General features: G+C 39.6%; 1 protein-coding gene across 1 annotated transcript in view; it reads right to left on the bottom strand.

Annotated features, from left to right (window-relative positions):
- The window catches only part of cpne4b (copine IVb), a 63,675-nt gene that overhangs the window by 17,268 nt on the left and 19,623 nt on the right, over positions 1–26,784 (bottom strand). Inside the window, exons 6-9 of the mRNA XM_057827794.1 lie at positions 23,381–23,452; positions 23,209–23,283; positions 20,600–20,683; positions 20,427–20,516 (exon numbers count right to left, since the gene is read on the bottom strand). Coding sequence (XP_057683777.1) covers positions 20,427–20,516; positions 20,600–20,683; positions 23,209–23,283; positions 23,381–23,452 — 321 coding nt within the window. The remainder of the gene's footprint in view (positions 1–20,426; positions 20,517–20,599; positions 20,684–23,208; positions 23,284–23,380; positions 23,453–26,784) is intronic.

Raw genomic sequence — 26,784 nt, 5'->3', positions numbered from 1 at the left:
ACACTGTTCTTTAATTTTAAAGGGGATGATTGGAAAGGCGGGCTGAGGTTGTTTTAAAGATCGATAGCAAAATCAGTGGAGGAACAAACAGATAAAAACATGCTTGGAGCCGATTTCAGAGATAAATACAGGAACGTTACCGTGTGATATGACTTACCAAATGTGTTAAAGATGTCCCGATCAATCGGGATGCCGATCGATCCGGTCCGATCATGTCATTTTCAAAGTATCGGAATCGGCAAAAAAAATATCGGACATGCCTTTTTTTATTTTATACATATTTTTTAATTAAATCGTTTCCTAATTGTACTTACCGTTACAGACAAAATGTCTTACACTCATCCAGAGTCTCTAGTTTTGGCTTAAAGTAGGGCTAACAAATTTACCGCGTTAACGGCGGTAACTAATTTTTTTGTTTAATTACGTTAAAATATTTAACTCAATTAACGCATGCGCTGCACGACCCACTCAGGCATTGGTCGCACTCAATCTATAATGGCGCCGTTTTATCTATATCTAGAGCTAATAGGCAGCGTCAAATGGGTAGAGATGATTTTGGCGGCCTTTGGAGCCTTTTTTTAATTGGCTAAAGCCTTACAATTCCTCTCTCAACAATTAGAAATATCGTGGGAAGCATTGTGGGGAAGAAAGGTAGTTGATCTTTTTCTTAACACCCTATGTTATTTCCCAATGCAGAGAAGATATATCAATTGGTGCCACTACGCACAGTCATGGTTGCCCTTCCCATCATGCATTTGGGCAGAACAGTTAAATGGCTACAGTATCATTTACTGAAAGCTCAACAAATACATTAGATGGCAATATTTAGTCACAATATACAAAGTCACACCTATCCTTTAAGAATTTCAAGTCTTTCTATCCGTGGATCCCTCTCACAGAAAGAATGTTAATAATGTAAATGCCATCTTGAGGATTTATTGTCATAATAAACAAATACAGTACTTATGTACTGTATGTTGAATGTATATATTCGTCCGAGTTTTATTCATTTTTTTCTTAATGCATTGCCAAAATGTATATGAGCGGGAAAAATTATCGGGAATGATTGGAATTGAATCGGGAGCAAAAAAAAAAAAAAAAAAGCAATCAGATCGGGAAATATCGGGATCGGCAGATACTCAAACTAAAACAATCGGGATCGGCTCGGGAGCAAAAAAAAACATGATCGGAACAACCCTAAAATGTGTCTTTTTCGACACAAGACCATGTGCTGGATCATTGTCATGTGAGCTGGTGTGTTCAAAAACCGCAGCTGTCCCCACTGTATTATGGGATATTTACACCAAAAGATATTAACCTATAACACTTTATTTGACAGCAGCTTCATAAGACCAAATGAACCACCATGAAGCTTTGAACCATTTGGCTGAAAAGCTTCATTGGTTCAAGAAGCTTCATTTGGCCATCACCGCTCCCTTGGGGGAGACAGTCAACCTCCTGCTGTCAACACTGTTGTCGTCCAACATGCCTCCAAGCATGCATTGCATCGCTACAGATGAAAATTACAATTAAAATGTATGTTCTGTGCTAATTATCTCTTCAGTTACTGTTCCAGTTGTTTCAATAATTGTTAATTATGGTATTTGGCAATGCTTTATTCGACAGTGGCGCCATAAGACAACCATAACTATGACATGACACTGTCATGAGCATAAATGAATGCTTATGACAGATGTCATTTTGTGTTATCCGGCAAATTATGTCACTTTTAAATCGATGTAAAAGATCCAAGCCGGACATAAATGGAGTTAATGACATAATTTGCGGGATGATACTTGTGTCGTAAGCATTCAGTAATGCCCATGATAGTGTCATGTCATAATTATGACGGTGTTATGACAGTCTTATGACGCCGCTGTCAAATGAAGTGTTACCTATTAACCCAAATAAATCAACAAATAAGCCGCACTGATGAGCAAAATGAGGGAAAAAAGTCGCGGCTTATATTCCTGAAATTACGGTATTCAAAAAAATAATTAAATTAAAATTGAATACTTCAAGGTGTACACCGCCTACTGGCCAAAGTTAGCAGGGATGGGCTCCAGCACCCCCACGACATTCGTGAGGATATGCAGCACGGAAGATAAATGACTACATGAATAAATGAAATTAACAAATAATAATATATGAAAAAGGAGTAATGTCAAATACTGTATTATTAAATTCCTCTCTTTTGATTATTTAAAAAAATCTTTACACTTAGAAAAAAAAAAAAATCCTCAATTTTATACATTAAGTTTTGAATTGAATTTTAATTTAATGTTTTTAATTTTTATTTATTATAAATTCATTTTCTATATTTAGGGCCCGAGCACTAGGCGTGCGAAGGCCCTATTGTAATGCAAAGGATTATTATTAGGGCCCGAGCACTAGGCGTGCGAAGGCCCTATTGTAATGCAAAGGATTATTATTATTATTATTAGGGCCCGAGCACTAGGCGTGCGAAGGCCCTATTGTAATGCAAAGGATTATTATTAGGGCCCGAGCACTAGACGTGCGAAGGCCCTATTGTAATGCAAAGGATTATTATTATTATTATTATTATTATTATTATTCTTCTTTCTTCATGGCAAATGAAAATGGCCAATTTGGAGGCCTGAACATGCACGAAAAGTCACCAAAATTTGCACATACGTGCAGATTCGCGTAAATTTCGATAATCTTGCGTCGTTTTGAAAAAATGTCAAAAAATGGCTCAGTGGCGCCCCCTTGACCCTTAAAATTTTCAAAAAGGCCTCTCCTCTCAGGTTTTCAACGTAGAGCAATGAAATTTGGGGAGTAGATACCTTATGCCTAACTGTTCAAAAAAGCCTCTTGCACCCATATTCCAAATCCAACAGGAAATCAGGTATTTTGGATCGAATGTGAAATTTTTTCGGTTCACAGTTGGAGTTTACGTTTGGAGGCTTGAACATGCACGAAAACTCACCAAAATTTGCACATACATTCAACTTTGCGTAAATTTTGATAATCTACAAAAAAATTTAACAAAATGGCTCAGTGGCGCCCCCTTGAAATTTTCAAAAAGGCCTTTCCTATTAGGTTTTTTCAACGTAGAACGATGAAATTTGGCGAGTCGATACATTGTGCAAAACTGCTCCAAAAAGTCTCTTGCACCCATATTCCAAACCCAACAGGAAGCTGGAAATTTTGGGTCAAATGCGAAATTTTATCGATTTACATTTGAGACCTTGTCGCTGAAGGATAAAGTTGGATCGTCTTCAAAATTGGTCAGACTATTCAGGAGACCTATGAGATCTTAAGTTTTCAAAATGGTGTGTTTTCATTCAAGGGTCTGGCCTGGGCGTGGTCCCAAAGTCGGCCATTTTTGGGCAAAATACCAAATTCAGAAAATGATTAAAAACTCCGTGATACAACGTTCAATCTTTTTCATTTCTAGCATGTATATGAGATATCCCAGCCTGAACACGACTGCATTGAAATATTACCCATTAGGCCTGGCGCCCCCTAGTGGGAACAGGAAATGGCCTTCTTTACAAGACAGGCTCCTCCTCCAAGGGAAAAAAATCTATTGACCTCAAACCTGTTTCAGGGGAGCCTCAAGACATGTGTTCAGGTCCCTGATGAAAAATATTGAGATTTCGTTGAAGCGGAGAGGTCCAAACTGGAAGTGAAAATGACCGTCAACAATTTGTCTCGCCAAAAATTTTGAACAGTCATAACTCGGCAGATATGCAACATATCTGCGCCAAACTTTCCGTGTTTGTTGAGAGTCATACCCTGAAGGTTCTTGTAGGGGTCATTTGCATCAACTCTACAGTGCCAACTAGTGGCGACAGAAAGAAGTTTTAAAAAAGGCCTTTCCTATTGGGTTTTTTCAACATAGAGCAAGGAAATTTGGGGAGTAGATACCTTATGCAAAACTGCTCCAAAAAGTCTCTTGCACCCATATTCCAAATCCAACAGGAAATCGGGTATTTTGGATCGAATGTGAAATTTTCATGGGTTCACAGTAAGAGTTTACATTTGGAGGCTTGAATATGCATAAAAACTCACCAAAATTTGCACATACATGCGGCTTTGGATAACGTTCGATAATCTTGCAACGTTACGAAACAATTTAACAAAATGGCTCAGTGGCGCCCCCTTGAAATTTTCAAAAAGGCCTCTCCATTTAGGTTTTTCTAACATAGAGTGATGAAATTTGGAGAGTCAAAACTTTGTGCAAAACTGCTCCAAAAAGTCTCTTGCACACACATTCCAAATCCTACAGGAAATCGGGTATTTTGGATTGAATGTGAACTTTTTATCGATTTACAGTGTGCACATTTTACACCTTGGCACCTAGGGAATTAGTTTGATCATTCTCAAAATTGGTGAGACTGTTCATGAGGCATATGAAATCTTAAATTATAAAAATGGTGTGTTTTCATTCACGGGCCTGACCTGGGCGGGGCGCCAAATTCTTCCATTGTTTCGCCAAAACACCGAATTCGGAAAATGACTGATAGCTCCCTCATACAACGTTCAATCTATTTTAAATCTGCCATGTGTGTGAGGTATACCAGCCTGAGCAGGACTGGATTGAAAATTTATCATTTGTGCCTGGCGCCTCCTAGTGGGAACAGGAAATGCCCTTTTTTACGGGACACACTCCTCCTCTAAAGGGAAAAAATCAATCTACCTCAAACCTGCATAAGGGAAACCTTAAGACCTGTCTTCAGGTTCCTGATGAAAAATATTGAAGTTTCGTTGAAGCGGAGGGGTCCAAACAGGAAAGTGAAAATGACTGTCAACAATTTTTCTCTCCAAAAACTTTGAACAGTCATAACTCGGCAGATATACAAGATATCTGCGCCAAACTTCCCGTGCTTGTTGAGAGTCATACCCTGAAGGGCCTTGTAGGGGTCATTTGCATCAACCCTACAGCGCCAACTAGTGGCGATAGAAAGTCACTCGTTTTTCCAAAACATGTCCAGTTCTTTTCATGTTGGTCATTGTAGTTTCAAGACCTATTAAAATACTTTTTTACGGCCCATGTCCACGTGTCTCTGTCTGTTGCCGTGACGACCCTTTGTTCGCCATTTAAAGGAAATATTTTTTTTCAGAGACTCAGGGAGCTTATAGAGCCACAATAGTTGGCACACTTGGTCGAATTGGCCCAGTTAGAAGATTAATTTTGGTTTTGAATAAGGGCTTGACTGCACAGCTCAGTAGTGGCTCCTTTTTTGTAGTACTCTCTCCAATAGGGGTTTTTATCTCTTTGGTGTGGGAATGTAAATAGGCGACTTTCGAGCATGTTAGGTTCTAATGAGATGATTAGAGAGGAGGATCTGCCACCACCCTGACCTGCACACAGTCCGAGTTGCGTGACGTCCGAGTTGCGCTAGATTGCGAGGGCCCGTTCAGTCCTGCTTGCAGGCCTAGTTATTATTATTATTATTATTCTTCTTTCTTCATGGCAAATGAAAATGGCCAATTTGGAGGCCTGAACATGCACGAAAAGTCACCAAAATTTGCACATACGTGCAGATTCGCGTAAAATTTGATAATCTAGCGTCGTTTTGAAAAAATTTCAAAAAATGGCTCAGTGGCGCCCCCTTGACCCTTAAAATTTTCAAAAAGGCCTCTCCTCTCAGGTTTTCAACGTAGAGCGATGAAATTTGGGGAGTAGATACCTTATGCCTAACTGTTCAAAAAAGCCTCTTGCACCCATATTCCAAATCCGACAGGAAATCGGATATTTTGGATCAAATGTGAAATTTTTTCGGTTCACAGTTGGAGTTTACGTTTGGAGGCCTGAACATGCACGAAAACTCACCAAAATTTGCACATACATGCAACTTTGCGTAAATTTTGATAATCTACAAAAAAATTTAACAAAATCGCTCAGTGGCGCCCCCTTGAAATTTTCAAAAAGGCCTGTCCTATTAGGTTTTTTCAACGTAGAATGATGAAATTTGGTGAGTCGATACATTGTGTAAAACTGCTCCAAAAAGTCTCTTGCACCCATATTCCAAACCCAACAGGAAGCCGGAAATTTTGGATCAAATGTGAAATTTTATCGATTTACATTTGAGACCTTGTCGCTGAAGAAAATAGTTGGATCGTCTTCAAAATTGGTCAGACTATTCAGGAGACATATGAGATCTTAAGTTTTCAAAATGGTGAGTTTTCACTCAAGGGTCTGACCTGGGCGTGGTCCCAAAGTCGGCCATTTTTGGGCAAAATACCAAATTCAGAATATGATTAAAAACTCGGTGATACAACGTTCAATCTTTTTCATTTCTAGCATGTATATGAGATATCCCAGCCTGAACACGACTGCATTGAAATATTACCCATTAGGCCTGGCGCCCCCTAGTGGAAACAGGAAATGGCCTTCTTTACGAGACAGGCTCCTCCTCCAAGGGAAAAAAATCTATTGACCTCAAACCTGTTTCAGGGGAGCCTCAAGACATGTGTTCAGGTCCCTGATGAAAAATATTGAGGTTTCGTTGAAGCGGAGAGGTCCAAACTGGAAGTGAAAATGACCGTCAACAATTTGTCTCGCCAAAAATTTTGAACAGTCATAACTCGGCAGATATGCAACATATCTGCGCCAAACTTTCCGTGTTTGTTGAGAGTCATACCCTGAAGGTTTTTGTAGGGGTCATTTGCATCAACTCTACAGTGCCCACTAGTGGCGACAGAAAGAAGTTTTAAAAAAGGCCTTTCCTATTGGGTTTTTTCAACATAGAGCAAGGAAATTTGGGGAGTAGATACCTTATGCAAAACTGCTCCAAAAAGTCTCTTGCACCCATATTCCAAATCCAACAGGAAATCGGGTATTTTGGCTCGAATGTGAAATTTTCATGGGTTCACAGTAAGAGTTTACATTTGGAGGCTTGAATATGCATAAAAACTCACCAAAATTTGCACATACATGCGGCTTTGGATAACGTTCGATAATCTTGCAACGTTACGAAACAATTTAACAAAATGGCTCAGTGGCGCCCCCTTGAAATTTTCAAAAAGGCCTCTCCATTTAGGTTTTTCTAACATAGAGTGATGAAATTTGGAGAGTCAAAACTTTGTGCAAAACTGCTCCAAAAAGTCTCTTGCACACACATTCCAAATCCTACAGGAAATCGGGTATTTTGGATTGAATGTGAACTTTTTATCGATTTACAGTGTGCACATTTTACACCTTGGCACCTAGGGAATTAGTTTGATCATTCTCAAAATTGGTGAGACTGTTCATGAGGCATATGAAATCTTAAGTTATAAAAATGGTGTGTTTTCATTCACGGGCCTGACCTGGGCGGGGCGCCAAATTCTTCCATTTTTTCGCCAAAACACCGAATTCGGAAAATGACTGATAACTCCCTCATACAACGTTCAATCTATTTTAAATCTGGCATGTGTGTGAGGTATACCAGCCTGAGCAGGACTGGATTGAAAATTTACCATTTGTGCCTGGCGCCTCCTAGTGGGAACAGGAAATGCCCTTTTTTACGGGACACACTCCTCCTCTAAAGGGAAAAAATCAATCTACCTCAAACCTGCATAAGGGAAACCTTAAGACCTGTGTTCAGGTGCCTGATGAAAAATATTGAAGTTTCGTTGAAGCGGAGGGGTCCAAACAGGAAAGTGAAAATGACTGTCAACAATTTTTCTCTCCAAAAACTTTGAACAGTCATAACTCGGCAGATATACAAGATATCTGCGCCAAACTTCCCGTGCTTGTTGAGAGTCATACCCTGAAGGGCCTTGTAGGGGTCATTTGCATCAACCCTACAGCGCCAACTAGTGGCGATAGAAAGTCACTCGTTTTTCCAAAACATGTCCAGTTCTTTTCATGTTGGTCATTGTAGTTTCAAGACCTATTAAAATACTTTTTTACGGCCCATGTCCACGTGTCTCTGTCTGTTGCCGTGACGACCCTTTGTTCGCCATTTAAAGGAAATATTTTTTTTCAGAGACTCAGGGAGCTTATGGAGCCACAATAGTTGGCACACTTGGTCGAATTGGCCCAGTTAGAAGATTAATTTTGGTTTTGAATAAGGGCTTGGCTGCACAGCTCAGTAGTGGCTCCTTTTTTGTAGTACTCTTTCCAATAGTGGTTTTTATCTCTTGGGTGTGGGAATGTAAATAGGCGACTTTCGAGCATGTTAGGTTCTAATGAGATGATTAGAGAGGAGGATCTGCCACCACCCTGACCTGCACACAGTCCGAGTTGCGTGACGTCCGAGTTGCGCTAGATTGCGAGGGCCCGTTCAGTCCTGCTTGCAGGCCTAGTTATTATTATTATTATTATTATTATTCTTCTTTTTTCATGGCAAATGAAAATGGCCAATTTGGAGGCCTGAACATGCACGAAAAGTCACCAAAATTTGCACATACGTGCAGGTTCGCGTAAAATTTGATAATCTAGCGTCGTTTTCAAAAAATTTCAAAAAATGGCTCAGTGGCGCCCCCTTGACCCTTAAAATTTTCAAAAAGGCCTCTCCTCTTAGGTTTTCAACGTAGAGCGATGAAATTTGGGGAGTAGATACCTTATGCCTAACTGTTCAAAAAAGCCTCTTGCACCCATATTCCAAATCCGACAGGAAATCGGATATTTTGGATCAAATGTGAAATTTTTTCGGTTCACAGTTGGAGTTTACGTTTGGAGGCCTGAACATGCACGAAAACTCACCAAAATTTGCACATACATGCAACTTTGCGTAAATTTTGATAATCTACAAAAAAATTTAACAAAATCGCTCAGTGGCGCCCCCTTGAAATTTTCAAAAAGGCCTCTCCTATTAGGTTTTTTCAACGTAGAACGATGAAATTTGGTGAGTCGATACATTGCGTAAAACTGCTCCAAAAAGTCTCTTGCACCTATATTCCAAATCCAACAGGAAGTCGGAAATTTTGGATCAAATGTGAAATTTTATCGATTTACATTTGAGACCTTGTCGCTGAAGAAAATAGTTGGATCGTCTTCAAAATTGGTCAGACTATACAGGAGACATATGAGATCTTAAGTTTTCAAAATGGTGAGTTTTCATCCAACGGTCTGGCCTGGGCGTAGTCCCAAAATTGGCCATTTTTGGGCAAAACACCAAATTCAGAAAATGATTAAAAACTCCGTGATACAACGTTCAGTCTTTTTCATTTCTAGCAAGTATATGAGATATCCCAGCCTGAACACGACTGCATTGAAATATTACCCATTAGGCTTGGCGCCCCCTAGTGGGAACAGGAAATGGCCTTCTTTACGAGACAGGCTCCTCCTCCAAGGGAAAAAAATCTATTGACCTCAAACCTGTTTCAGGGGAGCCTCAAGACATGTGTTCAGGTGCCTAATGAAAAATATTGAGGTTTTGTAGAAGCGGAGAGGTCCAAACTGGAAGTGAAAATGACCGTCAACAATTTGTCTCGCCAAAAACTTTGAACAGTCATAACTCGGCAGATATACAACATATCTGCGCCAAACTTCCCGTGTTTTTTGAGAGTCATACCCTGAAGGTTCGTGTAGGGGTCATTTGCATCAACTCTACAGTGCCAACTAGTGGCGACAGAAAGAAGTTTTAAAAAAGGCCTTTCCTATTGGGTTTTTCCAACATAGAGTGAGGAAATTTGGGGAGTTGATACCTTATGCAAAACTGCTCCAAAAAGTCTCTTGCACCCATTTTCCAAATCCAACAGGAAATCGGGTATTTTGGATCAAATGTGAAATTTTTATCGGTTAACAGTAGGAGTTTACATTTGGAGGCTTGAACATGCACGAAAACTCACAAAAATTTCGACATACATGCGGCTTTGCATAACGTTCAATAATCTTGCAACGTTACGAAAAAATGTAACAAAATGGCTCAGTGGCGCCCCCTTGAAATTTTCAAAAAGGCCTCTCCATTTAGGTTTTTTCAACGTAGATGGATGAAATTCGGAGAGTCAATACCTTGTACAAAACTGCTCCAAAAAGTCTCTTGCATGCGTATTCCAAACCCAACAGGAAATCGGGTATTTTGGATTGAATGTGAACTTTTTATCGATTTACAGTGTGCACATTTTACACCTTGGCACCTAGGGAATTAGTTTGATCATTCTCAAAATTGGTGAGACTGTTCATGAGGCATATGAAATCTTAAGTTATAAAAATGGTGTGTTTTCATTCAAGGGCCTGACCTGGGCGGGGCGCCAAATTCTTCCATTTTTTCGCCAAAACACCGAATTCGGAAAATGACTGATAACTCCCTCATACAACGTTCAATCTATTTTAAATCTGGCATGTGTGTGAGGTATACCAGCCTGAGCAGGACTGGATTGAAAATTTACCATTTGTGCCTGGCGCCTCCTAGTGGGAACAGGAAATGCCCTTTTTTACGGGACACACTCCTCCTCTAAAGGGAAAAAATCAATCGACCTCAAACCTGCATAAGGGAAACCTTAAGACCTGTCTTCAGGTGCCTGATGAAAAATATTGAAGTTTCGTTGAAGCGGAGGGGTCCAAACAGGAAAGTGAAAATGACTGTCAACAATTTTTCTCTCCAAAAACTTTGAACAGTCATAACTCGGCAGATATACAAGATATCTGCGCCAAACTTCCCGTGCTTGTTGAGAGTCATACCCTGAAGGGCCTTGTAGGGGTCATTTGCATCAACCCTACAGCGCCAACTAGTGGCGATAGAAAGTCACTCGTTTTTCCAAAACATGTCCAGTTCTTTTCATGTTGGTCATTGTAGTTTCAAGACCTATTAAAATACTTTTTTACGGCCCATGTCCACGTGTCTCTGTCTGTTGCCGTGACGACCCTTTGTTCGCCATTTAAAGGAAATATTTTTTTTCAGAGACTCAGGGAGCTTATAGAGCCACAATAGTTGGCACACTTGGTCGAATTGGCCCAGTTAGAAGATTAATTTTGGTTTTGAATAAGGGCTTGGCTGCACAGCTCAGTAGTGGCTCCTTTTTTGTAGTACTCTCTCCAATAGGGGTTTTTATCTCTTGGGTGTGGGAATGTAAATAGGCGACTTTCGAGCATGTTAGGTTCTAATGAGATGATTAGAGAGGATGATCTGCCACCACCCTGACCTGCACACAGTCCAAGTTGCGTGACGTCCGAGTTGCGCTAGATTGCGAGGGCCCGTTCAGTCCTGCTTGCAGGCCTAGTTATTATTATTCTTCTTTCTTCATGGCAAATGAAAATGGCCAATTTGGAGGCCTGAACATGCACGAAAAGTCACCAAAATTTGCACATACGTGCAGATTCGCGTAAATTTCGATAATCTTGCGTCGTTTTGAAAAAATGTCAAAAAATGGCTCAGTGGCGCCCCCTTGACCCTTAAAATTTTCAAAAAGGCCTCTCCTCTCAGGTTTTCAACGTAGAGCAATGAAATTTGGGGAGTAGATACCTTATGCCTAACTGTTCAAAAAAGCCTCTTGCACCCATATTCCAAATCCAACAGGAAATCGGGTATTTTGGATCGAATGTGAAATTTTTTCGGTTCACAGTTGGAGTTTACGTTTGGAGGCTTGAACATGCACGAAAACTCACCAAAATTTGCACATACATTCAACTTTGCGTAAATTTTGATAATCTACAAAAAAATTTAACAAAATGGCTCAGTGGCGCCCCCTTGAAATTTTCAAAAAGGCCTCTCCTATTAGGTTTTTTCAACGTAGAACAATGAAATTTAGTGAGTCGATACATTGTACAAAACTGCTCCAAAAAGTCTCTTGCACCCATATTCCAAACCCAACAGGAAGCTGGAAATTTTGGGTCAAATGCGAAATTTTATCGATTTACATTTGAGACCTTGTCGCTGAAGGATAAAGTTGGATCGTCTTCAAAATTGGTCAGACTATTCAGGAGACCTATGAGATCTTAAGTTTTCAAAATGGTGTGTTTTCATTCAAGGGTCTGGCCTGGGCGTGGTCCCAAAGTCGGCCATTTTTAGGCAAAATACCAAATTCAGAAAATGATTAAAAACTCCGTGATCCAACGTTCAATCTTTTTCATTTTTAGCATGTTTATGAGATATCCCAGCCTGAACACGACTGCATTGAAATATTACCCATTAGGCCTGGCGCCCCTAGTGGAAACAGGAAATGGCCTTCTTTACGAGACAGGCTCCTCCTCCAAGGGAAAAAAATCTATTGACCTCAAACCTGTTTCAGGGGAGCCTCAAGACATGTGTTCAGGTGCCTGATGAAAAATATTGAGGTTTCGTTGAAGCGGAGAGGTCCAAACTGGAAGTGAAAATGACCGTCAACAATTTGTCTCGCCAAAAACTTTGAACAGTCATAACTCGGCAGATATGCAACATATCTGCGCCAAACTTTCCGTGTTTGTTGAGAGTCATACCCTGAAGGTTCTTGTAGGGGTCATTTGCATCAACTCTACAGTGCCAACTAGTGGCGACAGAAAGAAGTTTTAAAAAAGGCCTTTCCTGTTGGGTTTTTTCAACATAGAGCAAGGAAATTTGGGAAGTAGATACCTTATGCCTAACTGCTCAAAAAAGCCTCTTGCACCCATATTCCAAATCCAACAGAAAATCGGGTATTTTGGATCAAATGTGAAATTTCTGTCCATTTCTAGTACAGTTTACATTTGGAGGCCTGGACATGCACGAAAACTCACCAAATTTTGCACATACATGCGGCTTTGTGTGGATTTCGATAATCTTGCAACGTTACAAAAAAATGTAACAAAATGGCTCAGTGGCGCCCCCTTGAATTTTTCAAAAAGGCGTTTCCTATTAGGTTTTTTTAACGTAGAGCAATGAAATTTGGGGAGTCGATACCTTGTGCAAAACTGCTCCAAAAAGTCTCTTGCACCCATATTCCAAACCCAACAGGAAATCGGGTATTTTGGATCGAATGTGAAATTTTTATCAATTAACAGGGTGCACATTTGAGACCTTGTCACAGAGGGAATCAATTGGATCATCTTCAAAATTGGTTAGACAATTCAGGAGACCTATGAAATCTAAACTTTTCAAAATGGTGTGTTTTCATTCATGGGTCTGACCTGGGCGTGGTGCCAAAGTCGGCCATTTTTTCGGCAAAATGACAAATTCAGTAAAGGACTAATAGCTCCTTGAAACAACGTTCAATCTTTTTCATATCTGGCATGTATGTGCGGGATCCCACCCTGAACACGAGTGCATTGAAATATTACTCATTAGGCCTAGCGCCCCCTAGTGGGAACAGGAAATGCCTTTTTTACGAAACAGGCTCCTCCTCCAAGGAAAAAAAAATCTATTCACCTCAAACCTGCATCAGGGGAGCCTGAAGACATGTGTTCAGGTGCCTGATGAAAAATACTGAGGTTTGGTTGAAGCAGAAGGGTCCAACAGGAGAAGTAAAAATGACTGAAGCCATTTCGTCTCACCACAAGTTTTGAACAGTCATAACTTCTACAACATATCTGCGCCAAACATATCGTGCTTGTTGAGTCATAGTCTGAAGGGTCCTGTAGGGGTCATTTGCATCAACCCTACAGCGCCAACTAGTGGCAATAGAAAGTCACTCATTTTTTTAAATATATGTCCAGTTCTTTTCAGGTTGGTCATTGTAGTTTCAAGACCTTTTAAAATACTTATTTTACGGCCCATGTCCACATGTCTCTGTCTGTTGCTGTGATGACCCTTTATTCGCTCCTTTTTTGTAGTCCTCTGTCCAATAGGGGTTTTTATCTCTTAGGTGTGTGAATGTAAAGAGGCAACTTTCGCGCATGTTAGGTTCTAATGAGATGATTAGAGAGGACGATCTGCCACCACCCTGACCTGCACACTGTCCGAGTTGCGTGACGTCCGAGTTGCGCTAGATTGCGAGGGCCCGTTCAGTCCTGCTTGCAGGCCTAGTTATTATTATTATTATTATTCTTCTTTCTTCATGGCAAATGAAAATGGCCAATTTGGAGGCCTGAACATGCACGAAAAGTCACCAAAATTTGCACATACGTGCAGATTCGCGTAAAATTTGATAATCTTGCGTCGTTTTGAAAAAATTTCAAAAAATGGCTCAGTGGCGCCCCCTTGACCCTTAAAATTTTCAAAAAGGCCTCTCCTCTCAGGTTTTCAACGTAGAGCGATGAAATTTGGGGAGTAGATACCTTATGCCTAACTGTTCAAAAAAGCCTCTTGCACCCATATTCCAAATCCGACAGGAAATCGGATATTTTGGATCAAATGTGAAATTTTTTCGGTTCACAGTTGGAGTTTACGTTTGGAGGCCTGAACATGCACGAAAACTCACCAAAATTTGCACATACATGCAACTTTGCGTAAATTTTGATAATCTACAAAAAAATTTAACAAAATCGCTCAGTGGCGCCCCCTTGAAATTTTCAAAAAGGCCTTTCCTATTAGGTTTTTTCAACGTAGAATGATGAAATTTGGTGAGTCGATACATTGCGTAAAACTGCTCCAAAAAGTCTCTTGCACCTATATTCCAAATCCAACAGGAAGTCGGAAATTTTGGATCAAATGCGAAATTTTATCGATTTACATTTGAGACCTTGTCGCTGAAGAAAATAGTTGGATCGTCTTCAAAATTGGTCAGACTATACAGGAGACATATGAGATCTTAAGTTTTCAAAATGGTGAGTTTTCATCCAAGGGTCTGGCCTGGGCGTAGTCCCAAAGTTGGCCATTTTTGGGCAAAACACCAAATTCAGAAAATGATTAAAAACTCCGTGATACAACGTTCAATCTTTTTCATTTCTAGCAAGTATATGAGATATCCCAGCCTGAACACGACTGCATTTAAATTTTACCCATTAGGCTTGGCGCCCCCTAGTGGGAACAGGAAATGGCCTTCTTTACGAGACAGGCTCCTCCTCCAAGGGAAAAAAATCTATTGACCTCAAACCTGTTTCAGGGGAGCCTCAAGACATGTGTTCAGGTGCCTAATGAAAAATATTGAGGTTTTGTAGAAGCGGAGAGGTACAAACTGGAAGTGAAAATAACCGTCAACAATTTGTCTCGCCAAAAACTTTGAACAGTCATAACTCGGCAGATATACAACATATCTGCGCCAAACTTCCCGTGTTTGTTGAGAGTCATACCCTGAAGGTTCGTGTAGGGGTCATTTGCATCAACTCTACAGTGCCAACTAGTGGCGACAGAAAGAAGTTTTAAAAAAGGCCTTTCCTATTGGGTTTTTTCAACATAGAGCAAGGAAATTTGGGGAGTAGATACCTTATGCAAAACTGCTCCAAAAAGTCTCTTGCACCCATATTCCAAATCCAACAGGAAATCGGGTATTTTGGATCGAATGTGAAATTTTCATGGGTTCACAGTAAGAGTTTACATTTGGAGGCTTGAATATGCATAAAAACTCACCAAAATTTGCACATACATGCGGCTTTGGATAACGTTCGATAATCTTGCAACGTTACGAAACAATTTAACAAAATGGCTCAGTGGCGCCCCCTTGAATTTTTCAAAAAGGCCTCTCCATTTAGGTTTTTCTCACATAGAGTGATGAAATTTGGAGAGTCAAAACTTTGTGCAAAACTGCTCCAAAAAGTCTCTTGCACACACATTCCAAATCCTACAGGAAATCGGGTATTTTGGATTGAATGTGAACTTTTTATCGATTTACAGTGTGCACATTTTACACCTTGGCACCTAGGGAATTAGTTTGATCATTCTCAAAATTGGTGAGACTGTTCATGAGGCATATGAAATCTTAAGTTATAAAAATGGTGTGTTTTCATTCACGGGCCTGACCTGGGCGGGGCGCCAAATTCTTCCATTTTTTCGCCAAAACACCGAATTCGGAAAATGACTGATAACTCCCTCATACAACGTTCAATCTATTTTAAATCTGGCATGTGTGTGAGGTATACCAGCCTGAGCAGGACTGGATTGAAAATTTACCATTTGTGCCTGGCGCCTCCTAGTGGGAACAGGAAATGCCCTTTTTTACGGGACACACTCCTCCTCTAAAGGAAAAAATCAATCTACCTCAAACCTGCATAAGGGAAACCTTAAGACCTGTCTTCAGGTGCCTGATGAAAAATATTGAAGTTTCGTTGAAGCGGAGGGGTCCAAACAGGAAAGTGAAAATGACTGTCAACAATTTTTCTCTCCAAAAACTTTGAACAGTCATAACTCGGCAGATATACAAGATATCTGCGCCAAACTTCCCGTGCTTGTTGAGAGTCATACCCTGAAGGGCCTTGTAGGGGTCATTTGCATCAACCCTACAGCGCCAACTAGTGGCGATAGAAAGTCACTCGTTTTTCCAAAACATGTCCAGTTCTTTTCATGTTGGTCATTGTAGTTTCAAGACCTATTAAAATACTTTTTTACGGCCCATGTCCACGTGTCTCTGTCTGTTGCCGTGACGACCCTTTGTTCGCCATTTCAAGGAAATATTTTTTTTCAGAGATTCAGGGAGCTTATAGAGCCACAATAGTTGGCACACTTGGTCGAATTGGCCCAGTTAGAAGATTAATTTTGGTTTTGAATAAGGGCTTGGCTGCACAGCTCAGTAGTGGCTCCTTTTTTGTAGTACTCTCTCCAATAGGGGTTTTTATCTCTTGGGTGTGGGAATGTAAATAGGCGACTTTCGAGCATGTTAGGTTCTAATGAGATGATTAGAGAGGAGGATCTGCCACCACCCTGACCTGCACACAGTCCGAGTTGCGTGACGTCCGAGTTGCGCTAGATTGCGAGGGCCCGTTCAGTCCTGCTTGCAGGCCTAGTTTTCTTTTGTAATTTAAAATAGAAAAATATATTTTTTAATTTATTTCTTAAAACATTTTTTACATTTAATTTTTCTTTCTGAATTTATTCAGGATTTTCCCATTTTTAGTTGTCTTTTTCTATTTAATTTTTTATATACAGTGGTATGAAAAGGTATCTAAACCTTTTGTAATTTCTCACATTCCTGCATAAAATCTTCAAATGTGATCTGATCTTTGTCAAAATCAGACAGATGTCAAAACAAAGTCTGCTTTAACTAAAGCCACCCAAACGTTTATAGGTTTTCATATTTTAATAAGGATAGCATGCAAACAATGACGTAAGGGGGGAAAATAAGTAAGTGAACCCTCTGCCTAAGGAGACTTAAAGAGCAATTGACACATTTTTACCGAACAATTTAAGTCAGGTGTGTGCCCAATCACTGATGAGTCATTTAAAGCTGCCCTGCCCACTATAAAACACACACCTGGTAAGAATTGTCTTGATGAGAAGCATTTTCTGATGTGCATCATGCCTCGATCAAAAGAGCTGTCTGAAGACCTGCGATCAAGGATTATTGATTTGAAGTTGTCTACAAAAGGAGAGAGTTTGGCACTGTTGCTTCTCTCCCAAAGAGTGGCCGTCCACCAAAGAAGACGCCAAGAGTTTAGCGCAGAATACTCAGAGAGGTAAAAAACAACCCTAGAGTGTCTGCTAAAGACGTACAGAAATCGCTGGCATTGTCCAACTAGATGTAAAACTATGGCCAAGAATGGTGTTCATGGAAGGACTCCACGGAGGAAGCCACTGCTGTCTAAAAAAAAAAAAACATTGTTTATCGTTTAATGTTCGCAAAAAGCCACTTGGACACACCACAGAGGTTTTGGCAAAATATTTTGGGGACTGATGAAACCAAAGTTGAATTGTTTAGGAGCAACACACAACGTCATGTGTGGAGGAAAAATGGAACAGCTCACCAGCATCTACACCTTATCCCCACCATGAAGCATGGTGGAGGGAGCATCATGATTTGGGGCTGTTTTGCTACCTCAGGCCCTGGACAACTTGCAATCATTTATGGAAAAATGAATTCAAAAGTTTATCAGGATGTTTTGCAGGAAAACCTGAGGCTGTCTGTCAGACAGTTAAAGCTAAAAAGAGGATGGATGCTGCAACAAGACAATGATCCAAAAAACAGAACTAAATCAACTTTAGAATGGTTTCAGAGGAACAAAATACACGTTCTGGAGTGGTCAAGTCAAAATCCAGACTTGAAACCCATTGAGATTCTGTTGCATGACCTGAAGACAGTGATTCATGACTGACTGAACTACAACAGTTTTGTAGAGAAGAATGGGCCAAGATTAGTCCTCATCAATGTGCCAGACCGATCTGCAGCTACAGGAAGCGTCTGGTTGAAGTTATTGCTGCCAAAGGGGGCGGGGAACAAAATATTAAACGTGATGGTTCACTTACTTATTTTCCCCCTTCTGTCATTGTTTGCATACTATCCTCATTAAAATATGAAAACCTATAAATGTTTGGGTGGTTTTAGTTGAAGCAGTTTTTTTCACCTGTATGATTTTGACAAAGATCAGATAACAAGTGATGGTGATTTTATGCAGAGATGTGAGAAATTCCAAAAGGTTCAGATACTTTTTCATACCACTGTATATACAGTATATATATTTTTACGATTATGGTCAATTGTCTCCCCCCAATGCTTTTCAACTTACACTTGTTTAATTAAAATTCCGTATCAAGGGGTTAAACCACCGCTGTACTCCCAGGTTGCTAGGCGATAAATTACTACTTACAGGGCTTACAGACCGTCGCATTACCGGACTTGTTCGGATCGTCACTTGAAAATCGGCGTGACCTTTATAACTGAGGTTACCCTGACAACTCGCAATCAACAAACCTTGATTAGAAACATTAACCCCCGCTAATCCTCGCATTTCCTCAAAATTAGACGTTTGGAGTACTCCGCGGTGATTTATGTGTAAGTGCGTCGCCATATTCACAGTGCAGCTCTAAAAACGTAAAGAGCCATTTCGAGCTCACTGGTAGTGTGTGTTCGTCCTTAACTCCCGAGTTGAGACGCCTCTGAATATTTAATGAGGAAGCTCATGTTTATTCACAAGAAACTATTCTCGCGCTCGTTTGGACAGATTTATTCGGGCTAGCAAAGGTGAAAGATTAGCAATTCAAGCTTTTTAACACCTCGGATCTACTGTACTTGACTCACTGGCTGTCATTGACGGTGGTAGACGTCCAATCCATTTCCACTGGAAGGTTGCGAATGAATGTTTGTTTGTCTCTTGCTTTCCCTTTTCCACCAAAAAAATCAGAGTTCTGATAGTGAAGGTGTTTTGATCCAAATGTATTAGTTATTAGTGGTTACGTCATCATAAAATGAGCAAATTGCGTTTTTTTCCCTCATCTACCCTCATGTTTTCGCTTTTCCACCAAAGGAATTGGGGTGGCATAATGAAAGATTTTTGAGCCAAACTCCATATTTGTTAGGGGCTACACGTCCACAAAAAACAAACCAATTTTGTTGTAATTTTTTCCCCCTCATCCACTTTTCTTGCTTTCCCTTTTCCACCTAAGGAACCGGGGTGCGAACATGTTTGTCAGTGTCTACACTTTCACAAAATGAACACATTTTATTTGTTTTTTTCCCCCTCATCTACCCTCATGTTTTCCCTTTTCCACCTAAGGAATTGGGGTAGCATAATGAAAGATTTTTGAGACAAACTCCATATTTGTTAGGGGCTACACGTTCACAAAAAATAAACCAAATTTGTTGTATTTTTGTCCCCCTCATCCACTTTTCTTGCTTTCCCTTTTTCACCTAAGGAACCGGGATGCAAACTTGTTTGTCAGTGTCTACACTTTCACAAAATGAACACATTTTGTTTTTTTCCCTCATCTACCCTCATGTTTTCCCTTTTCCACCTAAGGAATTGGGGTAGCATAATGAAAGATTTTTGAGACAAACTCTGTATTTGTTAGGGGCTACACGTTCACAAAAAATAAACCAAATTTGTTGTATTTTTGTCCCCCTCATCCACTTTTCTTGCTTTCCCTTTTCCACCTAAGGAACGGGGGTGCAAACTTGTTTGTCAGTGTCTACACTTTCACAAAATGAACACATTTTGTTTTTTTCCCCTCATCTACCCTCATGTTTTCCCTTTTCCACCTAAGGAATTGGGGTAGCATAATGAAAGATTTTTGAGACGAACTCTGTATTTGTTAGGGACTACACGTTAACAAAAAATAAACCAAATTTGTTGTTATATTTTTTCCCTTCATCCACTTTTCTTGCTTTCCCTTTTCCACCTAAGGAACCGGGGTGCGAACTTGTTTGTCAGTGTCTAAGCTTTCATAAAATGAACACATTTTATTTGTTTTCTTTCCTCATCTACACTCATGTTTTCCCATTTCCACCTAAGGAATTGGGGTAACATAATGAAATATTTTTAAGCCGAACTCCATATTTGTTAGAGGGTACACGTCCACAAAAAATAAACCAAATTTGTTGTAATTTTTTTCCCATCATCCAATTTTTTTTTTTGCTTTCCCTTTTCCACCTATAGAACCGAGTTGCAAACTTGTTTGTCAGTGTCTACACTTTCACAAACTGAACACATTTTATTTGTTTTCTTTTCACCCTCCCCTATCATCCACCTTGTTTTATCTTTTCCACCAATGAACGTTTGTTGGATTGGACGTCTATAACCGTCAATGGTAGTCTAAAAAACGCCCACTCACCTTGAGCTCCCGTTCCTGATGGCCACTGCAGAGCGTATTCAAGGAAACTTTAAAGGATTTCCAAACAGGGCTCAAGTTGTTCATCACTGTCTGAACAAAAAATGAACACAAACAAAAACGTCTTTGAAAGATGAAATAACTCATTTACCTTCCGCATGTGAGCGTGTCGTTACCTCCGTTCGATGTACGAGAGACTCACTCCCGTCGTCATTTATTCTAAAAATCTCCAGGAAAGGGTCCGATTTGCTGAAGAAGTCCTTCAAAGAGGGAAACAAATCACCGAAAATGATTCATACAGTAAGAGAAATCATTATTTCTCCCTTGTTTCTTCCCAGTGTCGCACTCCAAATTGTCCACGTCTCTCTGGGTTCTTTCCACAGTTCCCCGAAGGCACAACCTGTTTGGATTAGTCATTCATGACTGTGCCAGCGTGTACGCACGGGAAGCCTGAAAATTAATATAGTTATCTCTGGGTGGGAGATAGTCAGGGTTATTCGGGGTACCCGGATATCTCCCGGGGCCTCCTTTCATTCCACATTAATTTTACATGGACGGCGGAAGAAAAGCCATATTGTCTAGCTCTTGAGAATTCGCGGTGCTGATAGTGAATTTATTGGTTGTTAGTGGGTACGTCTTAAAATGTCATAAAATGAGCACTCCCTCCCTCATCCATCCTCAGGTTTTCCCTTTTCCACCTAAGGAATTGCGGTAGCATTATGAGTTTTTTTACCCGAACTATTTGTTAGTGGTTACACCTTCACACAAAAAAAAACAAAACAAAGAAATTTGGTCTGTTTTTTCCCTCATCCACTCCCTTGCTTTCCCTATTCCACCTAAGAAATCAGGGTGCTGATAGTGAAAGGTTTTTGATCAACGTTTTTTTTTTTTTGTAAGTCATTACATCTTCATAAAATGAGCACATTGTTTTTTTCCTCATTCACCCTCATGTTTTCAATTTTCCACCCAAGCAATTGGTGTAGCATTACGAAGCAATTTTGACCCGAACTATATATTAGTGGCTACACCTTCACAAAACAGAAAGAAATAAAGAAAATTGTCTGTTTTCACCCCTCATCCACTCCCTTGCTTTTCCTATTCCACCTAAAAAATCAGGGTGCTGATAGTGAAAGGTTTTTGATTTAAAAATATATATATATGTTTGTAAAAGGTTACGTCTTCATAAAATGAGCACATGTTTTTTTCCTCATCCACCATCATGTTTTCCCTTTTCCACCTAAGCAATTGGGGTAGCATTATGGAAGACTTTTGAGCCGAACTATCTGTTAGTAGCTTCACCTCCACACAAAAAAAAGTAAATGAAATTTGGTCTGTTTTTTTTCCCTCATCCACTTCCTTGCTCTCCCTTTTCCACCTAAGGAATCAAGGTGCTGATAGTGAACGGTTTTTGACCAAATGTATTGTTTGTAAGTGGTTACATCTTTATAAAAATGAGCACATTTTGTTTTTGTTTTATTCTTCAGCCACGTTCATGTTTTCCTTTTCCATCTAATCAATTGAGGTGCCATTTTGAAAGACTTTTGAGCAGAACTATTTGTTAGTGGCTACACCTCCACACAAAAAAGATCTACAAGAAATTTGGTCTGTTTTTTCCCCCTCATCCACTCCCTTGCTTTCCCTTTTCCACCTAAGGAATCGGGGTACTGAAAGTGAACAGTTTTTGATCCATAATTTACTGGTTATGAGTGGTTACGTATTCATAAAATGAGAACATTTCGTTCTTTTTCCTCATCTACCCTAATGTTTTCCCTTTTCCACCTGTGAAATTGGGGTAGCATAGCAACAAGATTGGGGTAGCAAGATTTTTCCATTATTTGTTAGTGGCTACACATTTACAAAAACAAAAAAAAATGGGTCTTTTTTCCCCTCGTCCACTCTCTTCCTTTACCTTTTCCACCGAAGGAATCTGGGTACCGACAAAACATTTTTTGATCCAAAATCATTTGTTAGTAGCTATAACTTCACAAAATAAACAAATTCTTTTGTTGGGGGTTTTTTTTCACCTCGTCTACCTTGTTTTCCCTTTTCTAATATGTTGGGGCGCTGATTGTGATTTTCGATCCAAACTAATTATTTTTTCGTTGCTACACCTTATACACATTTTGGGGGTTTTTCCCTCCTTTTTTCCCTTTTCCACCTAAGGAATCTGGGTACCGACGAAATATTTTTTTGATCCAAAATCATTTGTTAGTGGCTATAACTTCACAAAATAAACCAACTTTTTGTTGTTGTTTTTTTTCACCTCGTCTACCTTGTTTTCTCTTTTCTAATTTGTTGGGGCGCTGATTGTGATTTTCGATCCAAACTAATTATCTGTTTGTTGCTACACCTTATACACATTTGTTTTTTTCCCTCCTTTTTTCCCTTTTTCATCTAAGGAATCTGGGTGCCCATTAAAAGGTTTCCAAACTCATTATTTGTTCGTAGTTACACTTTCACAAAACAAATTTGTTTTTTTTCCCCCACTCATCCACTCTCGTTTTCCCTTTTCCACCTAAAGAATTGAGGTGCCGATATTTTTCTTCCAAACTACAGTAATTATTTGTCACTACACCTAAAAATAACTACACACATTACGCTTGTTTTTCCCCTCATTCGCCCACTTATTTTCCCTTTTCCACCCGAGGAATCAGGGCACTTTTTTCTTTAACTGTCGTCTTTCCAAAAGTTTATTGTAATATAAACGCGAATTGTGGTATCAATGAATTGCCCGTAATAACAAGAATATTGAACTAGCAGTCATTCAAAACGCCGTCATACAAACCTTGTCGTCCAACTTCCGAGCACTGAAGGAGAGTTCGACGTAGTCGTCGTTACCCGTCAGCTCCTCCGCCGTCACCTTTCACGCGGGGAGCAAGAACATTATCACATCGGTTGTCATCAAGTTGCCGAATGCGAGATGTGATGTGATGAAGAGCTGTGAAACAGTGTCATACCATGATGGAAGACTTCCCAGCAGTATTTCCTTGTTTCAGAAGCGCCTTAGTGAGCTTCCTTTGAGAAACAATCTAAAAACCGATACAGGAGAAGGTCATTATCTGCTTACTTCTTACAATGATCCCTCCGCTTTTGCCTCGGGTGTTCTTACAACATAAAGCACGATGCGGCTTTAATGAAACAAAGCTCTTGATAAGACTTTTATTGAAAATGCTGTTGGCTTTCTGTTATCCAATTTCAGTAAACCTCTGGCAAACACTTCAAAATAAAATAAAATCCTCTTCTCGTGTGTTCGAGTCCAAGCTGGTCATCTACAAACTCACGTTTTATCGAGTTTTTTGTGGCGAAAACAGGATTTAATCTGCTTATCTGGCATTTCCCGAGGATCAGTTCAGGTCATCGGTCTTCTTAATGAGCACGATGCCTATTTTTTCTCTCTAATTGCCCTTGTTTAACGAGCAAAACTCATAAATAAAACACATATTAAAATATTGATTGCAACGTCGTTAAGGAGGGACCACCGCAGACTTAATTATGGTTAAAAGACTGCTCGGTTAGTGGAGACGACTCATTCGCCGTTATGTTTCAGTGTCATTGACGGCGATAGACGTCGAAACCATTTTGACTGGGAGAGGTGTCATTAAAAGTGCAACAATCATTTGGTTAATCGACAACTAATCTATTAGCAAATAAATCGACAAATATTGTGATGACCGATTAATCGTGCAGGACCTTCTTCACCTCAAACTTGCCTAAATTCCTGAAATTGCAACATATATCTTATCAGTTGTATATATTATCAGATTTCTTCATTATATTTTAGTTAAGTCAAAGTAGGACATGAACAAAAATCTGCTTTTACTTTGGAAAATAGCAATTCACATTTTTGTCTGTCAACACAGTTGTTCAACATGCCTCCTAGCATGCGTTGCATCGTTACAGATGTAAATAACAATCAAAATTCATGTTCTGTGCTCATTATTTCTTCAGTTACTGTTCCAGTTGTTTCATTAATTGCTAGTTATGGTATTTGGTCACACTTTATTTGACAGTGGCACCATAAGATTGTCATTAGACAATCATAATTATGACATGACACCGTCATGAGCATGAATAAATGCTTATAACATATTTCATTTCGTGTTATCCGGCAAAAGATCTCACTTTTGAATGGATGTAAATGATCTGAGCTGGACATAAATGGAGTTAGTAACATAATTTGCTGGATGACACTTAACGACATCTGTCATTAGCATTCAGAAATGCCCATGATAGTGTCGTGTCATAATTATGACCGTCTTATGACAGTCTTATGACGCCACTGTCAAATAAAGTGTTACCAAATACCATAACAAGCAATTAATGAAACAACTGGAACAGTAACTGAATAAATAATTAGGACAGAACATGAATTTTGATTGTTATTTACATCTGTAGCGCTGCAATGCAGGGATGCATCTGGGCCGCGCCCTTGCGCCATTTACATATTTTGACAGCCACTGGCGAAACTTTGTAACTCCACCGCGCCAGCACCTGCGTAAGTCTATTACGATTGGCGCATATTGCTACATGATCTGCGCCACATATGACATACTTCTGTTAAAATAGCTAAAGAAATAAATTTAGTTAAACAGCGACTGAAAACTGTTCGCTTTCCTTCAGAGGTTTTAACTTTCGTCGTCTGCCATCTTGCTTTAGCAATATCTAGCCTAGAGGTTAGATCGGGCCTGAAAAATCCAGCCCGACCCGACACGGCCCGCTGGTATTGAAGCCTGACCCGGCCCGAGCCCGATCAATTAACTAGATTTGCAGGCCCAGCCCGAAAAACCCGATTTCTTTTTTTTTTTTTTTTTTTATTTCTTGGAGTGACGCGGAAAAAAAAAATGCAGCAGCAGCAATTTATTTTCATTTCTTCGAGTTGGCAGAAAAAACGCAAGTTTTCTTAATGTTTAAATAGTCTACATATTTTTATGATAATTATAAAAGCATTTACACAACGAAATAACGCTGGGAAAGTTTAATATAATACAAAAACATACGGTTTTGCAGACACACAGAGGAGAAGATTCAAAAGGATCACATTTGCGTTGCCTTCGTGTGCATAAATAAAAGTGTCTTTCGTAACGAATTCTCAGTCGGCAGGAAAAAAACGCAAGTTTTCTTAATGTTTAAATAGTCTACATATTTTTATGATCATTATAAAAGCATTTATACAGTGAAATAACGCTGGGAAAGTAATATTACAAAAAAAAAAAAAAAAACATGCAGTTTTACAGACACAAAGAGGAGAAGATTCAAAAGGATCACATTTGTGTTGCCTTTGTGTGCATAAATAAAAGTGCCTTTTGTAACGAATCGCAAGCGCCACAGCGGGAAGAGAAGAAGAAAAAGCGGGCGGCGCCACAGCGTTCAGAGCCTGCTCTCGGTTTTATCCCATTTTTTAAATATAATTTATTAGTCCGGCGGGCACAAGATCTAACCTCTAATCTAGCCATAATCACCTTGCATTTGTTTTGGTGCGTTCCAATTAAATTAAAATTGAATTAAAATTGTTTGTTGATATATTAGAAAAATAGATTTTACTCAAATCATGGTTTTTCATTTGCAATTTAGAAATATCATGCTCCAATGAATGTATTTTGGTTTATCTCAATCAGTTTTGTATACTTCGGCAATCTAGTTAAATCGGACCCCATCAATTTTAGAATTTGGCCCCCTTTTCAGACACAAGGTGGCCAACTGGCCCCTTTTTTTAGTTTTCCCAGATGCATCCCTGGCAATGCATGCTAGGAGGCATGTGTTGCCTATTAACCCAAACAAATCAACAAATAAGCCGCACTGGACTACTAAATGAAGGAAAAAAGTAGGGGCTTATAGTTTGAAAATTACAGTAATAAAATTAACGTATTTGATAATCGATACATTGTAGATTACAGTCAAATAAAGTCAGGAAGCTCGTATAAAATATTATTTTTGAAGGAAATAGTCATCAATTTTGTCTTCATTGCTACTTACAACATGCCGAAATTAACTTCAAGGTAAATTGTGAAGGTAATTGAAAGAAGTGACATTTATCCGATTAACCGATTAATCGTTTAATTAATTGTCCGATTAATCGGTTATAAAAATAATTGTTAATTGCAGTCCTAGATGTCATACACAATGGTATTTTGCATCAACAGTCATGTTCACTGCCATAGACTGTGATAGACATCCAATCCATTTTGACAAGGAGGGCTAGCATCAATTGATGTCCAATCCATTTTGACTGGAAGGGTGAGCATTAAGTGCCCTTGTTTCACTTGTATTGACGGCGATAGACATCCAATCCATTTTTACAGGTAGATGCGTAATGGACCATGTTCTATGACACCTCAAGGGTCATTAGTCACAGCCAGTGATG

The sequence above is a fragment of the Corythoichthys intestinalis genome, chromosome 22 (genome assembly GCF_030265065.1).
Source record: "Corythoichthys intestinalis isolate RoL2023-P3 chromosome 22, ASM3026506v1, whole genome shotgun sequence".
In the NCBI taxonomy this organism is placed as follows: domain Eukaryota; kingdom Metazoa; phylum Chordata; class Actinopteri; order Syngnathiformes; family Syngnathidae; genus Corythoichthys; species Corythoichthys intestinalis.
Note: the sequence above shows the minus strand (reverse complement) of the source record. Positions and strands in the feature narration are given on the sequence as shown.